Source organism: Jaculus jaculus, chromosome 13 (assembly GCF_020740685.1).
Source record: "Jaculus jaculus isolate mJacJac1 chromosome 13, mJacJac1.mat.Y.cur, whole genome shotgun sequence".
In the NCBI taxonomy this organism is placed as follows: Eukaryota; Metazoa; Chordata; class Mammalia; order Rodentia; family Dipodidae; genus Jaculus; species Jaculus jaculus.
The window spans coordinates 8,636,798-8,654,076 of record NC_059114.1 but is presented as its reverse complement, the minus strand read 5'-3'; the positions used below and the strand labels follow the sequence as shown (position 1 = coordinate 8,654,076).

Here is a 17,279-nt window from a genome sequence, read left to right as displayed (position 1 = left end):
CCCGCTTGTTTGATTTATTGATTTATTTTGAGGTAGGATCTTCCTCTAGCCCAGGCTGACTTGGAATTCACTGTGTAGTCTCAGGGTGGTCTTGAACTCACTGAGATCCTCCTGCCTCTGCCTCCCAAGCAAGTGCTGGTATAAAAGGCGTGCGCCACCACGCCTGGTTCCCACTTGATCTTAAACCCTACCCAGCAGTGCTGGGCTCTTACTTCTCCATGCGCCTTCCCTGTGCCCAGCTTGAAAGCTATTTATCAAGTGCCTTTAGATATGTTGGCTTTGCGCTTTGGTTCTCACCTACAGAGAACTGAAGATGCATTGGCTATTGGTCACTTATGACTCACATTTGTATAACATGCTTATATTGGAGGAAAGCAGAGTTCTGACAGGCTACATTAAACGACACACTCAGCTGTGTTTAATGAGTCAGTAATGATGCATTCATGTTCTGATGCATTTTATGTTTGTTTGAAATATTGTGCCTCAACTTTAGCTTATTTTAAATAAACCAAATAACTTTAGAACTACGTTTTAGAAATATCATTTGTAGTAGAAAAAAAAAAGGTTGGCCCTTTGTTTACGTGACACCAGAAAGCCGATAGGTCATGGGTTGAGCAGCCTTGCGGTTTATTATTTACCGTCTGCCGGCCACAAACATTCTTCTAATCCAAGAACCCAGAGTAAACATTTGCCGAGACTCTCTACAGCGCCTAAACAATGAAACACTCACATGCTTTCGTGGTAGCGACATTGAATGACAAACAGCTGCCAGCGGCCATGTCTTACTGAGCTAATCCAGGAGGCCTGTGAAAGGAAGCGTATGGACTGGCAACTGGAAACTAGCAGAGATCTAGATGTTGCCTGGATGTGGTTACAGGTTGTTACAGTAAAGCCCAGAGGTGAGGATGACCTCACGATGAAGGTGAGTCGAAGGAGAGAACTTTACAGGAAACAATTATGGCCCAAACACAGAGTTAGGTATCACATACTTTTATTTGGGACTTGATTCAAAAGAAATTGCTATCACATCAGACAGTACCCTTTATCGAGAGATAATACCTCCAGAGGACCCAGAGACCCAGAGAGGATTTCACTGGCACATGTGCGTAGTTGGTGATAATAACAGCGTTCTAAGCGTTTTCGTGGAAGTGTGTACTACAAGCCGTGGGAACACTGACAGAGGGGCTTGGAGGTGGCAGGAAAGGCTCTGCATCCCGGGAATTTGCTCCATGTGAAGGAGCAGCTGGTTTGAGGCAGGACCTCGCCACAGGCAGAGGCGTGAGGCTGTTTGGCAGTAGGACACACTCCGTTGGCTTGTGGGTCTGTAGCCCAACAGGTGCGTGACTGTTAACAGTCTCGTCTCTACATCAAGAGTCAGCTCGTGCCATGTGCGGCGGCGCACACCTTTAATCCCAGCAGCTGGGAGGCAGAGGTAGGAGTTATCCCTGTGAGCTCGAGACTAGCCTGGGGCTGCAGAGAGAATGCCAGGACAGCCTGGGCGAGAGTGAGACCCTGCCTCACAAAACATCAGCCTGTATAGATTCCATTTCTGTTTGCTAACTAAGCCCGATAAAGTTGTAAAACAAACAGCCTAACTCCTGTGTTCCTTGATATAAATCTTATAAAAATGATAAATAACCAGGAAAATGTTTATCTTTTACTATTTCCTAATGTTGAATACAGCATAAATTTAAGGGGTGGCAATAGATACCCTCTAGTGCATCCTTTTATGTATAAAAGGTATAAAAATTTTAAATATTGTTATTTATTAGAAGAGAGAGAGATAGGGAGAATATATGGGTACTCCAGGGTTTCTAGCTGCTGCATGTGCCACTTTATGCACCTGGCTTTACATGGGTGCTGGGGAATTGAACCTGGGTCATTAGGGTCTGAAGGCAAATGCCTTAACCATTGAACCATCTCTCCAGCCCCTGTCTAGGTATTTTCTTAAGTATTTTCAAGTTATTATATAAGGCTAACTAATTCATATGAGTTTAGTCAGCTCTTCATACCTCTAGATTCCGCATCAATGGAGCCATCCAATCATGGGCCAAAAATATTGGGAAAAATTGTGTCTATACTGAACATGTAAAGACTTTCTTTCTTACAATTATTGCTGTGTAGACAATACTTCCTTAGCATTTATGTTGTATTAGATATTATAAGTAATCCAGAAATGGTTTAAAGGATATGGGGAGATGTATAAACACTCAACTACTTTGTATGAGAAACCTTATTTTTAAAAATTTTATTTATTTATTTATTTGAGAGAGAGAAAGAGGGAGGGAGGGAGAGAGAGAGAGTGAGAAAGAGAGAGAAAGATTGAGAGAGAGAGAGAGAGAGAGAGAGAGAGAGAGAGAGAGAGAGAGAGAGATAATGAGCATGCCAGGGCTCCAGGCACTGCAAATGAACTCCAGATGCATGTGTCCCTTGTGCATCTATCTGGCTTACGTGAGTCCTGAAGAATCAAACTGGTATCCTTTGGCTTTGCAAGCAAACATCTTAACCACTAAACCCGAGAGACTATTTTGATATTTAAATTTTATTTTATTGTTTGAATGAGAGAGAAATGGGCATGTCAGGGTCTCCAGCAACTGCAAACAAACTCCAGAAGCATGTGCTATCTTGTGCATCTTGCTTGCATGGGTCTTGGGGAATTGAACCTGGGCCTTTTAGCTTTGTATGCAGACAGGTGCCTTAACTGCTAAGCCACCTCTCCAGCCCCATTTTGATATTTATATGAGTCCTGGAACCTGTCCTCACAGATACTGAAGTGTGAAAATGTTGTGTGCCAAAGGATGTGTGTATGCAGAATCCATCTTTATTTGGTGCTTTGAGCAGCACTGACTTTGCTAGCTGGTTTACGCTGTCACAGATGAGCAGTGGTGTGGGATTATGTGCAGCTTACTTCCCACAGCCAATCAGATCCCATCAGAGCCTGTAAATCAGAGAACCTTGGTGTTTCTACATGTAATGTTCAGGCTTCTTTCTTTTCTTTGCTTTTTTTTTTTTTTTTTTTTTTTTGAGGCAGTGTTTCACTGTAGCCCAGGCTGATCTGAAATTCACTATGTAGTTTCAGGGTGGCCTCAAACTCATGGTGATCCTCCTACCTCTGCCTCCCGAGTGCTGGGATTAAAGGCTTATACCACCATTCCTGGCCCAACATTCAGGCTTTAAAAAAAACATTTTATTTATTTATTATTTATTTATTTGTAAGGAGAGAGAGAGAGAGAGAGAGAGAGAAGGAGAGAGAATGGGTACAGCAGGGCCTCTAGCCACTGCACATGGAACTCCATGTGCTGGCTTTTACTTTGTGCCTTTGGCTTTACATGGGTGCTGGGGAATCAAACCTGGGTCACTAGGCTTGGTAGGCAAGTGCCTTAACCGCTGAGCCACCTCCCCAGTCCACCATTGAGGCTTGTAGTCATCCTAGTAATCCCAAAGAACAGTGAAAAGGTTTGTGACTGCTGAAGTGTCCATGTGAGCTGGCCAGCCAGCGAGAGCATGCCTGGTTTCCCAGCACCTCCCACCCGACCGGCGTATAAGCAAGCCCGCATCTGGATGAGTGCCAGCCCAGCCTGCTCCTCCCGCCTCCCTGCTGGGCAGCACCCATCGTCCACCTGTTGGTCCTAGCAGCCTGCCCACTATGTGCTGGGACCACTGGTTCTTGGAAGCATTGCTCTCGCTTTGTAGACGGGGGAGGGTGACGCAGCTACTAGAAGGATGTAACGATGGACCGGAAGGGTTACTCGCGTGGCCTAATTTATTTTAACGGCACTATGAATTACTTTAGTCCAGTGTTCATAGTGACAGAGGGTCTGAAAAATGTTACCTATAATTAGTCAATTTGTGGGGGAAGCTAGCTACTGTAGCATGATTTAAAATTTTGGGAATCTGTAATTTGGGGATTCCAGAGATCTTCAGGGATGTCAAGGATCTATAGCAGTTTTTACATTTTCCCAAACATTCAAAAAAATGTTAATCTGAAATCTTTTACTTGACAAATATGTGGTATGTAATATCTGTATTTCTTCATTACAGAAACCAACTGTATGAGCAAAGAAGTAGATGACTGAAAGTAAGAAAATGGCAGTTTATGTTGCTATGATTATTAGGAGTTGTTAATACTATGTTGAAATCTAACATTGTCTCAGTAAAATTAGACATTCAGCTTTTGTGAAATAACTACTTTCTGATTTTTAGAAGTGCGTTTGGGCTTCTTGTGGTGGGACAAGTTGACTTATTTAAGGTTAGCGAATGGCAGAAAGTAGACCATCCAGACATTAGAGGGAGGTGAAGTGACCAGGTGTTAAGAACAAAGTGCTTGCTGCCCGGAGTTCCTTGTATCTAAAAAGGGGCTGGGACCATCACCATACACGAACTGTTCACAGTCACGCGGAGAGCGAGCTGCCGCTCTTCAAGAGTCTGAGCACGGCCCTGTCACTTTCAGTTGTGTTCACGTAGCCATTCGTGTTCTGTTGAGTTAGCAGAGATGCTTTACTCATTCATGCCTCACCTTTTAAACATAAGCAGTAGGATTTTTCAATATGCTGAAAACCACAACGTCCACATCTGATCTGTTTAAAGCTGAGGCTAGGCCACATGGCCTAGTTCTATTTTTCTTAGTTTTTCTTTTTCTCTCTCCTTCTTTCCTTCTCTTTTCCCTCCCTCCCTCCCTCTCTTCTTTTCTTCCTTCTCCCCCCCTCCCTTCCTTCTTCCGTTCCTTTTCCCTTCCTTCCTCCCCAGGCTGACCTCAAACTCACTACACAGCCAAGGCTGCTTTGCTGTGTCTTTGACTAGGCGTTTGTTATTTATTACAGCTCTCCTAGACACGTGGTCACATGCCTTAAGCAATCATATCATTCCATCAGCACTTCCATAAATGGTATTCCTTTTTAAAATTTATTTATGAGGAGAAAGATAGAAAATTGGCATGCTAGGATCTCAGACACTGAAAACAAACTCAAGATGCATGTGCCACCTTGTGTGCATGCGTCACCTTGTGCATCTGGCTTACATGGTTTCTAGGGAGTTGAACCTGGGTCTTTAGGCTTTACAGGCAAGTGCCTTAACCCCTAAGCCATTTCTCCAGCCCTGGTATTCCTTCTTTAAGTAGAGAATAAGCCATAAGTTGGTAATTATTGCTAATACATATATGGAACAAGAATATACAAGCCTTATTAGTCATTACAGAAATTTGATATTCCTTTTGGGGGCTCCAGTTTCTTTGGATGAGATGCTCATTTTTAGTTCTCCTTAATAGTCACATATTGCCATGTAAAATGGAATAGAAAATTCTTTTCAGAGATGCAAATCTGTTACTCATTTTTTTTTTTTTTATTGAAACAGAATCAGCTTTCCAGAGTTGTTTAATTTTGAAAGATGAGGTTTCTGCCTTTGGATGTGTGTGTGTTAGGATGGAATGGGAAATTCTGGATCCCATCTCAGTTAGCTGAGTCAGGACAAAACAAGGTATAAGTAGAAAACATAACTAACTTGTGCTTTTTGTTTGGTTTTGTTACTTATTATTGCTGTGCTGACGATTGAACCTTGACCTGATATATGCTTGGCTAGTGCTGTATCACTGAGCTACACCCCATCTCTAGAAAGTGTAATTAGACGCACACACCCTTTGCGGGCAGCAGCCTACACAGGCTGCTCCTCTGGGCAACTCCATGGCAGAGTGAGGTTGCTGTTTGCACACATCCTAGGTTAGTAATGAAAACATTGAAAATATTTCCATTTATTTGCAAGAGAGAACATACAAGAGAGGGGGAAAGAGAGAGAGGAAGAAGAAGAGAAGGAGGAAGAGGAGGATGGAAGAGGAGTGGGCATACTAGGGCCTCCTGCCACTGCAAATTAACTCCAGATACATGTGCCACTTTGTGCATCTGGCTTTATGCGGGTACTGGGGAATTGAACCCAGGCCATCAGGCTTTGCTAGCAAGCACCTTTAACCATTGTGGCATCTCTTTAGCCCCAGTAAAAACATCTTATTTAAAATTTTTTTTATTCTGGGCTGGAGAGATGGCTTAGCGGTTAAGCGCTTGCCTGTGAAGCCTAAGGACCCCGGTTCAAGGCTCGGTTCCCCAGGTCCCACGTTAGCCAGATGCACAAGGGGGCGCACGCGTCTGGAGTTCGTTTGCAGAGGCTGGAAGTCCTGGCGCGCCCATTCTCTCTCTTTCCCTCTATCTGTCTTTCCCTCTGTATCTGTTGCTCTCAAATAAATAAATAAAAAATTAAAAAAAATTTTTTTATTTAATCACTCCTTATTCTGAGCCATAGTTTTTAAATAAGAGATGGCACTGAGTAGCAAAAGGGGGCAAGCTGTGTGGTTTCTCTGATGTAAATGTCTTTCTTTTTGACTGGGGAGAGAACAGGCCAGAAGGTCAAAGAGCTAAGGCTCACTCTCTTACTTTTGCTAGAATGATATTGAGAAATACTGTAGGGGCTGAGAAAAACTGTCAGAAAGCACTTAATTTCATGTGGTACTAGTGCTCAGTAATTTTCATTGGTATTAACATTAGAAAAAGAAAGCTGTGCGTGCTGGCACACGCCTTTAATCCCAGTACTTGGGAGGCAGAGGTAGGAGGATCGCTGTGAGTTCGAGACCACCCTGAGACTACATAATGAATTCCATGTCAGCCTGGGCTAGAGTGAGACCCTACCTCGAAAAACAAAACAAAACAAAAAAATTAGAAAAACCTTTTTTTTCAAAAATAAGCTGGAATTTAATATGTATTCATATTTTCTTATTTAAAAATTTAAAATTATTTATTTTTAAAAAATATTTTTATTTACTTATTTGCAAGCAGAGAGAGATAGAAGAGAGATAGACAGAATAGGTGCACCAGGTCCTATAGCTGCTGCCAACAGACTCCAGATGCATGTGCCAGTTTGTCCGTCTGGCTTTATGTGGGTGTTGGGGAATCAAACCTGGGTCTGTAGGCTTCTCAGGCAAGTGCCTTAACTGATGAGTCTTCTCTCTAGCACTGCTTAAAAATTTTATTTTAAATTAAAAAAACTTTTTGGATAGGATCTCATGTAGCCTAAGCTGACCTCAAACTGTATGTAGCCAAAGTTGACCTTGAACTCCTTATCTTTCTACCTCCATCTCCCAGATGCCAGCTTACATGTGTGCCAACATGTCTGGCTACTCCTGCTTTCTAACTACAACCCTAAGTATTACTAAATGGTAATAAAAATAGATCTTCGTAGAGGAGAGTAATAGACATGTTACTCAAGATGAACATTCCATCCTCCAGCCAAAAGTTTTCATCTGTCTTCTTTAAGAATTAAAACAAAATGTACTAGTCTTGTCACTCAGTAGTCGTCTGCGGTGATGACGAGGGCTGCGCAAACACTAGCAGCCGCCAAAGAATCGAAACGTCACTTTTCAGCATCAGAGTTGCTGCCTAGGAAGTAAATTAGCCTTTCATGATGAGACTGGCAACTTGATTACTTAACTTCCAGCAAGTCTGTACATTAGCATCCTGTCGTATGGGTTCCAGGACATTCTGAGCCTGCCTATCCATCTGTCTATCTTTCTATCTGTGTCTTCCTGTCTTCCTCCCTCCCCCCTCCCTCCCAATTGTCTGTTATCTATCTATCTATCATTTATATATGTATGTATGTACATATTGATCTATCTATCTCCTAATCTAATCTATCAATTTCCTCTTTCTGACCAAATACCTGACCAGAAGAAGCAAGAAAGCAAGCAAGGAAGGAAGGGTTTATTTTGGCCGACAGTTCAAAGGGACAATATGTCATGACAGAAAAGGTCTGGAGGAGGCAGGGGCATGAAACAGATGGTCGTAGTCCGTTAGCAGTGAGGAGGCAGAGAGTGACCAATGCTGGTTCTAGCTTGTTTCTTCATTTTATGCAGCCTGGGAGCCCAGCCCATGGAATAGTACTGCCTACATTTAGGCGGGTCTTCCCATCTCAGGTAACCTCATCTAGAAAGTCCCTCAAAGACATGTGCAGAAATTTGTTTTCATGGCGATTCTTAATCTTGCCTCCACCACCCAAATGCTAAGATAACAGGTGTGCCGGGCGTGGTGGTGCACGCCTTTAATCCCAGCATTCGGGAGGCAGAGGTAGGAGAATCGCCTAGAGTTTGAGGCCACCCTGAGACTACATAGTGAATTCTAGGTCAGCCTAAGAGTGAGACCCTACCTTGAAAAACCAAAAAAAAAAAAAAGATTACAGGTGTGAGCCACCATGCCTAGCTGAATTTATGTAATTTTTAAAATCACACACACACACACACACACACACACATGCGTGCATGTGAGAGAGAGAGGGAGAGAGAGAAAGAGAGGGAATGGGTATATCAGGACCTCTTGCCCGTGTTAATGAACTCCAGACACATGTGCCGCTTTGTGCATCTGGCTTTACATATGTGCTGGGGAACCAAACCTAGGCCAGCAGGCTTTGCCAGCCAGTCCTGTTAACAACAGAGCAATCTCCCCAACCCTGAATTTCTGTAATTTTGTCTTGATTGTTGCCTGCATTTTTGCTTCTTCACTGGTCCACAAATCCATTTTTCTTGGAGATTCTGTGGAAGGAAGGACCACATGCCACTGAGTATTTTGAAGTTCTAAGCAGTGCAATTGCTGCCCCCGGGGTTGGACTATGCAGTGTACTTGATTTGTTATAACCTCCTTATTCGGCTCAGTCAGCATTTTCCTCGCAGTTAATTACAGTGGCTCGAGGGTGCGTTCCATAAGATGCTGAGGACACAGCTTCGCCGAAGTCTGACACACTTTCCTCCTTGGTTACGTGGCTAATGGCCACTCTGGGATAATTAGTGAGAAGAAACTCCAGTGGCCCAATTACTGTCTTCTTAAGATTTGCCCTCTGAGTTCTTCTTGGCTGAAATCTTGAAAGACTGCTACCATTGTGGGTTACACTGTGTGCCACTTCCACCATGGGCTCTTACTTACAGCCAGACGAAGGAGGAAGGCCTGCATTTCAGCATGTTGGAAGCACTGTGAGAAGCTGATTCTATTTTGGAGAAGCCATAGAGGTGATCCATTCAGAGCAAGTGACAGCTGATATATTTTTAAAAATATATTTTGTTTATTTATTTGAGAGAAGGAGGATGAAAGGTTGAATGTGTGTGTGTGTGTGTGTGTGTGTGTGTGTGTGTGTGAGAGAGAGAGAGAGAGAGAGAGAGAGAGAGAGAGAGAGAGAGAGAGAGAGAGAATGGGCTCACTAGGGCCTCCAGCCACTGCAAATGAACTCCAGATACATGCTTTTGTGCATCTGTCTTACATGGGCCCTGGAGAATCGAACCAGGATCCTTTGGCTTTGCAGGCAAACGCCTTAACCACTCAGCCATCTCCCAGTCCAACAGCTGATATTTTTACAAGCCACAGTTATGCCTGGCTTTTCATTCCTGGGTTAAGACCCGTATCAGCTGCCCTCATCTGTGCGTTGAGAGGGCTTAAGGCTTGAGGCTCGGAGCTGTCGGCACGTTCAAAGCCTTGCATGATATGTAGATTACTAGTCAAATGTGCCTTTTTTGGTCAGGAATCTTTACTATGGGTGTTGTAACTTACTAATGTAATGAAAATGCATGTACATATGTCTTGGTAATAAAATGTTGTGAACATGTCTATCACAGTGTTTGGTAGGTAGATAGAGTCTAAATCTCGTAAACTCCTGAACCATCCAAGTGGGCCATATGCTGTCTGCCTGTGTCCAGCACAGAACATAGTAATCTCCTTTTTTCCTAAGGCCCATATTGGCCTAAGGTCCTACTTATTTGAATTGGGCAAGCAAGCCTCCACTTCTGAACTTTGTTCAAACTGGGGAAGAAATGACTGTTAAAAGAAATTCCTTTGAAAAATTGCCTTCTGGAGTTGTTAATATTATGACTACGCCATGGATGTGCCATTTCCCATGAATGTGTCCTTTATACCGAGAGCAGGGCGCAGCGAGTACTTGCTGACCGAGTGGACATGGTGAAGCTTTATCACAGGACTTCTAAATCTTTCCTTTCACGGCCGTCTTCCTGTTTGGTTTAAGTGTTCCCAGCTCTGTTTGCAGAGCATGCCACTGTCTCATCAGGCCATTTATTTTGGCATTGCCTGCTGCGCTCTCCCCAGTGGCCTGTGAGGGTTGGCCGAGGGGATTTAGGATCTGGAGTGATGACAATTGAGCCAGGCCATGGTGGCTGAGCTCGCTCCAGTGATGGATGGCATTAGAAAAGGATATTGCAGAGGCAGTAGTAAGTCCATCTTAAAAGTTCTTCTGGGATAAAGGCAAGGGGTTGTATAGAGTGTATAAATGATCACATGTTATTCAAATAATTCCATCACTTCAGATCAGTGTCGAGACAGGTTAGTCCAGATAGTCAAAACCCAGCAGGACACGGTGACTGGGTCAGCGTGTAGACGGGCTAGTCCAGATAGTCAGAACCCAGCAGGACACGGTGACTGGGTCAGCGTGTAGACGGGCTAGTCCAGATAGTCAGAACCCAGCAGGACACGGTGACTGGGTCAGCGTGTAGACGGGCTAGTCCAGATAGTCAGAACCCAGCAGGACACGGTGACTGGGTCAGCGTGTAGACGGGCTAGTCCAGATAGTCAGAACTCAGCAGGACACGGTGACTGGGTCAGCGTGTAGACGGGCTAGTCCAGATAGTCAGAACCCAGCAGGACACGGTGACTGGGTATGCCCCTTCCTGTCATACTTTCTCAGTTAGCAAAGGATTTATTTGTTTATTTATAAGAGAGAGGGAAAGATGCAGATACAGACAGAATGGGCATAGCAGGGCCTTCAGTGACTACAAGCAAACTCCATATGCATGTGCTGCCTTGTGCATCTGGGTTTATATGGGTACTGGGGAATCGAACTCAGGTCCTTAGGCTTTGCAGGCAAGTGCCATAACCACGGCATCCATCTCTCCAGTCCTAATACATGTTTTATATAAGTAGAAGATTTTCAAAGATAAGGGAAAGTCAATCCATTGACTATTGCTGTGTGAATACATGGTCCATGGCCTGGCTGGATCCCTGGCCATCATCCTGCTCTGTGTTCCTACAAAGTTGTGGGGGCTTAAAGGGTACTATCAGATGTACACCTATAACTATGAGATTTTGAGTTTTTACTCATTCCAGGGCTTTTTTTTTTTTTTTTTAAAGAGTTCAGTGTAGTTTCATAAAGAAACATCAGGCAGTTTTTATATAGTGTTCTGTAGACTGGAACATATTTAGGAAAATTCAAATTTTACTTTGGAGGCGTTGGTGCTTCTTTAAAGGAAAGCTTTTTAAGTTCTTCTCACTCAAAGAATGTCCCAGAAACGTTATGCCTTTTGTACAAACATACATTCCATTTTTTTAATTTATTTTTTAGAAGGACAGAGAGAGAGAGAGAGAGAGAGAGAGAGAGAGAGAGAGAGAGAGAGGGAGAGAGGGGGCACCAGGGCCTATAGCCACTGCAAACAAACTCCTGATGTGTGTGCCACCATGTGCATATGGCTTGCATGGGACCTGGAGAATCGAACTTGGGTCCTTAGGCTTCACAGGCAGGCGCCTTAATCACTGAGCAATCTCTTCAGCCTGAGACATGCATTCTCAAGTTTTAATATTTTTGGGGGTTGTAAAGTGTAGAAACATATGCATTTGATATTTTAAACAAATTATAAAATTAATTTGACCTTTTTGATAAGCTACATCATTGCTTGGATTTCGCCCAATTTGAGGAGTTGAAGCGCCTGAGAAGCCATCCAGAGGAAACGTAGAACTGTTGCGCAAAAGCTTCCCCCGTGGCGGGGATAGAAGGCAGCCAGCCCACGCCTGCTGCCAGCCCCGTGTTTAGCCGTGCAATCAAGTTCCCAACCAGGGCTTATCTTTTATGTTAAATGGGCTTGGGAACCTTGCCTGACCCAAAAAGGGCATTGCGAGGATCTCAAGGGACACTAAACACTCTTGAGAACTTCAACTTATGTTCACTTTTTACTCATGTTTTATCCCATTTATTGCTCTTAAGAAACCCAGTTAAAGAGGAAGAGACTGGGGCTAGGAGGGAGGCAGAGGAGCATCCTCAAGGTCAAGTCCCACAGGGGCAGAGCTGGGATTTGAACCCACAACTGGTTGTGCTCACCCTCACCACCCTCACCATCTTAAGCACCTTGACTTCTTAGTCCAAAATCAGCTCATTGTGGAAGCAGTGGTCCCGAAAGCATCTCTCAGTTCTGCGCCACATGTCCTGGTCCTGCATTTCCTCCTTTCAGTCCCACTGGGGCTGACGATTGTCTCTCAGGAAAGTGTTGAGCCAGTCCCTGGGGGTCGCATACAGGTCCAGGCTTGGCTCCATCTCTGCAGGGCCAGGCTGTTTTTTGGAATAAATGCTCTGCGTTTCTGCCCAGCCCTGCTGAGGCCTCTTCCAGCCTTCTGTAGCTCAACACTTTTTATTTACTTTTTGTGTGGCTGCGATCTACTATGAATAAATCTGTGACTTCAGTTGTTTCCCAAATATTTCACCATAATTCTAAGATTTCATTGAAAAAAAGATGTTCTATTCCAATTTAATAAAATTATATTTACCCCTTAAGTCTGTCACAATTAAAAATTATTTATTTATTTGAGAGAGAAAGAGGGAGGGAGGGAGGGAGGGAGAGAGAGAGAGAGAGAGAGAATGGGCACACTAGGGCCTCTGTTCACTGCAGATGAACTCAGATGTATGTGCTACCTTGTGCATCTGGCTTTATGTGGGTACTGGGGAATCGAACCTGGGTCTTTTGGCTTTGCTGGCAAGTACTTTAATTGCTGAGCCATTTCTCCAACCCAGTTTACTTGTTTTTCATCAAATATTATAATTGTTTACTTGCATGCCTCTGAGGCATAGTTTCCACTTTTCCTTAATGGGTTTCATTTAAAACTTCTTTTATCCATCTCAAGCCTATTTCATTTATCAGCTATCATCTTACTGTGATTTTCCTGTCATTTCAGGATTATGTTAACTAAACGCGGTCCCAATGCTGACTGTGGCATATGTCACCGTCCTTCTCTTGTCTGGCATGTCTTCCTCCATGCTTTCCCATGTAATCGCAGAGCCACGTTGCATCCCATCTGGCCGTGCTCATATTAGGCCAATTTTAATTAAGCTTGTGAATTGCATTCTGAGACCTTATCTCAGGTTTTTTACTGGAACACAGTTTTAAGTCATTGGTTTTTCCATAATTCAACAAATTATGCAATTAAAATATTAAAAGTAAATTGATCAAGTCTGTCCAACCTGATTACACGTTTTTAAAGTTGTAAATATTGTATTGATTATTGCTTAGCACTTCATTTATTTTAAAGGAGGTCATTCCTCTAGACAAAGTTGGAATAACTGAATTTTACTCCAGTTTTGTCCATTTCACATTCACTTTTCCTCCCTGGGTGCTGGCTTGGTTCTCTGTCCTGTCCTCCCGGCTCCTCTTGCAGTAGGATACATGTCTGGATGGACAGACAGCCTTGGCGCTTGGAAGTCTGTTTCTGCTGCTCCTTCTGATTGCCATGTCCTCCCTCACCTCTGAAGCAGGCATCTCCAGTCAGAGCATTCCCCACCACACGCCAACTCCACTGCGATTCTCCACCAAGAACCACCCTCTCCGTTCCCAGCTGTCAGCCTGACAGGATCCATGTTCTCTTCCCATACTCCCTAGCACCCGATGTTACTCTCCAGGGTTGCAGTTAGCATCCCAGATGTTCCCGATATTCCCGCCCACAGGCATCCCCCAGTTGCAGTCTGATCCACGTAGATTTACTGCTGCTCTCTGGAGAGCTGCGCTGCATCTGTCTGCGCAGGGAGCCTGTTTCCAAGAGGTCACTTCCTGCTGGGAGTTGCAACCAGAGGCCAGCAAGCCGGACCACAAGCTCCTTTTGCATGTGCTGCACAGCCTGGGAAATGAGACGATGATTGACAGAAATCGGTGAGAATAAGAATGTTTGAAAGCTCAACTAAGCACTGACAGGAGGCTGGGTTCACAGTGAAACAAATGGAAAACTGTTTCCGAATTTGAATCAGTTAGTAGTTTTTTTTTTTTTTCCTTCTTTTTCCCATTGTTTATAACACCTGCTAACAGCAGGAAGATAGCCTAACTTCCTGTCTCTCTCTGGGCCTAATGTCACACGGCTGTCATTACACTCTGGTTCTGACCAACCCAGAGAAAGTGACCCTCTTTCATTCACCTCATTGTCTGTGTCACCACTTAATGACATGGCTGCAACCATAGCATCTGTAAGGGGGGGGCTGCCCACTTTTACTCTGAACCTTAAACCTCAATTACATTTTCTAAAAATACAGATTTGCTTCTTTAGACCTCTACATAGTTTTGACATGTTCTTTGAAATGTAAGGTCTTCCTCTTATATTATACATTTTAAATAAGGTTTCCTGTTATAAAATTGCTTCCCTTCAAACCTCTGCAGCTGCCTTCTAAGTTGCTTCAAACATCCTTGTAAGCACAAGAGCTCATGGAAGCATTAAGCTGTGATTGCAGAGTATCTCATGAAAATAAAACCTAGTTCACATTACTCTCCCATACTTTTCAGGTGACCAGGAATAATGTGAACTTCAAGAAGCAATTAAACATCGTGGGGTGGGCCCCTTCACCTAGGCCCCCGACTTCACTCTTAGGCTCAGATGGGCAGCATCATGTAGCAAGTGCCGTTGTTTTATTATTATTGTTACAAAGCTAATAACCAGGGGTTTAGCTTAAGGGTTTGAAGTGGTGAAAGTTTGTCTACTCCTCTGTGTCACTGTGCAGCCCACTTGCCCTCTTGGTGACAGCATCCATGGTCACTACACTTAAATACAGACAGAAAATAACAGTTGCACATAAGTATAGTGCATGCTAGAACTGGGATGAGCAGGACCCCAGAGGAACAGACTGAGAGCAGAGCTGGCTCTAGAGGGGGTGACATTTGTCAGAGAGTCTGTCTAGTATGGAATCATAAGACACCCCGTGGGAAGTTACAGGGAGGAAAGGCTGGAAAGTTAGAAGCTCCGGGCTTTCCATTTTTCCAAAGTTGGCAGAGGACCATGCTCCTCTCTCCTCCTCTTTCTGCAACATAGAGGGTGAGCTGGAACAGAGCAGCTGACGGGAGGGCAGGGCAGGGCCGGGCAGCAGGAAGTCCTGCTAAGCAACCCCAGGCAGTAGTTCTAGTCAAGGGCTAACCACGGCTGGAGCACATCACTGACGCTGACTGGCAGAGCTCTCATTCATCTGCAGAGAACAGGTCTACCGATGTTTGAAAGTGGCTTTGTGCCTTTCATCTGGGGAACCAGCTTCTCTCTCAAACCCTCTCCAAGTAGTTCCTAACGCTCATCTCTGAGTCTTTCTAATGACTTGCCAATCTGCCTGGGGAAATCACTGTTCTTTACTCCCAGTGTTTAGGACTCTACTGTTCTTCTGACTTTGGAATTACAATGCTTTAAAATACTTGATTTTTCCTGTTGCTTGTGTACATGAGTGTGTGTAATGTGGCATGCTATGTGGTGTGGTGTGGGGTGTGTGTGTGTGTGTGTGTGTGTGTGTGTGTGTGTGTGGTTTATGTCCTTGTGGCACCCCATACCCTCACTTGTGACAGAGGGGGTGGTGCTCGTCTGTGTAAGGTTCAGGAGTGACCAAGACTAAGGAGACCACTCTCTGAGGCAAAGATGGAAGCTTTTTTTTTTTTTTTTAAATTTTTGTTTATTTTTATTTATTTATTTGAGAGCGACAGGCAGAGAGAGAAAGAGGCAGAGAGAGAGAGAGAGAGAGAGAGAGAGAGAGAGAGAGAGAGAGAGAGAGGGAAAGAATGGGTACACCAGGGCCTCCAGCCACTGCAAACGAACTCCAGATGTGTGCACCCCCTTGTACGTGGGTCCTGGGGAATCAAGCCTTGAACTGAGGTTCTTAGGCTTCACAGGCAAGCACTTAACCGCTAAGCCTCTCTCCAGCCCAAAGATGGAAGCTTTTATTCGGAAAAAGCATGAGCTTCCAGGACTGACTCTTAAGAGCGGAGCAGTCAACTTGGGGTTACAGATAATGTGCTCTTCAGCTGGGGGAAGGTGAAATAAAGAAAGGTTTCTTTAGGGGAGATCTAAGATAGCCAGGGTGTGACACCAGGACAGTAACCAGGTGACCTGAGAGATAATGGGGCAGGAAACTCGACCTGGGGCATTGCTAGGCAAGGAAGGCATGATGGCTAGGTGGTTCCTTGATGAATGTTGATGACCCACTTCTTGGGTCTCTGTTGCCCTCCTGCTGTTCTCAGTGGCTCCGTTTTGTCCTGACCTAACAGTCTGCAGTGGCTGGGAGGAGGACGTTGTGTGTCCTGCTCCATCACTCTTCTGTCCATTCCCATTTGAGCTGGAATGACTGATAAGATGTCCAAACAATTCTCTTTGTAGGACTGAAGTTACAGGTGGACATGGTCATACCCAGATACTTACATGGGTTCTGGAGATTCAAAGTCGGGAAGTCTCAGAGCCCCTCCGGCCCACATGCTTACACAGGAAGTGCACTTAACCACTGAGCCATTGATTATTTTCTAATAATATTAATGTGAGGTGTGTGTGTGTGTGTGTGTTTTAAGGTAGGGTCTCACACTAGCCCAAGCTGACCTGAAGCTCACTCTGTAGTCTCAGGTTGACCTTGAACTCATGGTGATCCTTCTATTTCTGCCTCCAGTGTACTGGGATTAAATGTATGTGCCACTATACCAGACTGGAACTATTTTTCTTTAACTTTCACAGCCTTTGCAACCATGGAGGTCATCAGTAGTGAAGGCTATCAAACTGACATTGTAACTATTGCTATGAACCCGAATTTTCTCATAGGCTTCATTGACTCCCATGCCCTTTTGGAAAGGATGTAGTCCTCCTGTAGGTATCAAGGAATATGGCACTGTTATAGAGCACTGCATTGTGTTCTAATGTATTCCTTCCGGAGAGAGTCTTTCTACAGACCTGTTTTTGAGTTTCTAAGGATGGAAAATAATGATCTTCCAAATCAAAATGCTTTAAAAAATTTTTTTAGAGTGAGCAAGAGAGAGTGAAAGACAGAGAAAGAGAATTGGTGTGCCAGGGCCTCAGCCATTGAAATTGAACTCCAGACACTTGCACCACCTAGTGGGAATGTGTGTCCTTGCCTCACCTTTGTGCATCTGGCTTATGTGGAATCTGGAAAGTCCAACATAGATCCTTGGGCTTTGCAGGCAAGTGCCTCAGCTGCTAAGCCATCTCTCCAGCCCACAATATTCTTTTTGTTAATTGGTGATATGAGAGAGAGAGAGA

At 44.2% G+C, this 17,279-nt stretch overlaps 1 protein-coding gene across 6 annotated transcripts in view; it reads left to right on the top strand.

Moving 5' to 3' along the window:
• Positions 1–17,279, top strand: part of Ttc28 (tetratricopeptide repeat domain 28) — a 589,332-nt gene that overhangs the window by 185,032 nt on the left and 387,021 nt on the right. The window contains exon 1 of one of the 6 annotated variants that reach the window (XM_045132340.1): positions 902–922. The exons of the other annotated variants lie outside the window; for them this stretch is intronic. Coding sequence (XP_044988275.1) covers positions 917–922 — 6 coding nt within the window. The 5' untranslated portion in view covers positions 902–916. Of the gene's footprint in view, positions 1–901; positions 923–17,279 lie in introns of those variants that run through there. 6 annotated transcript variants of the gene reach the window in all.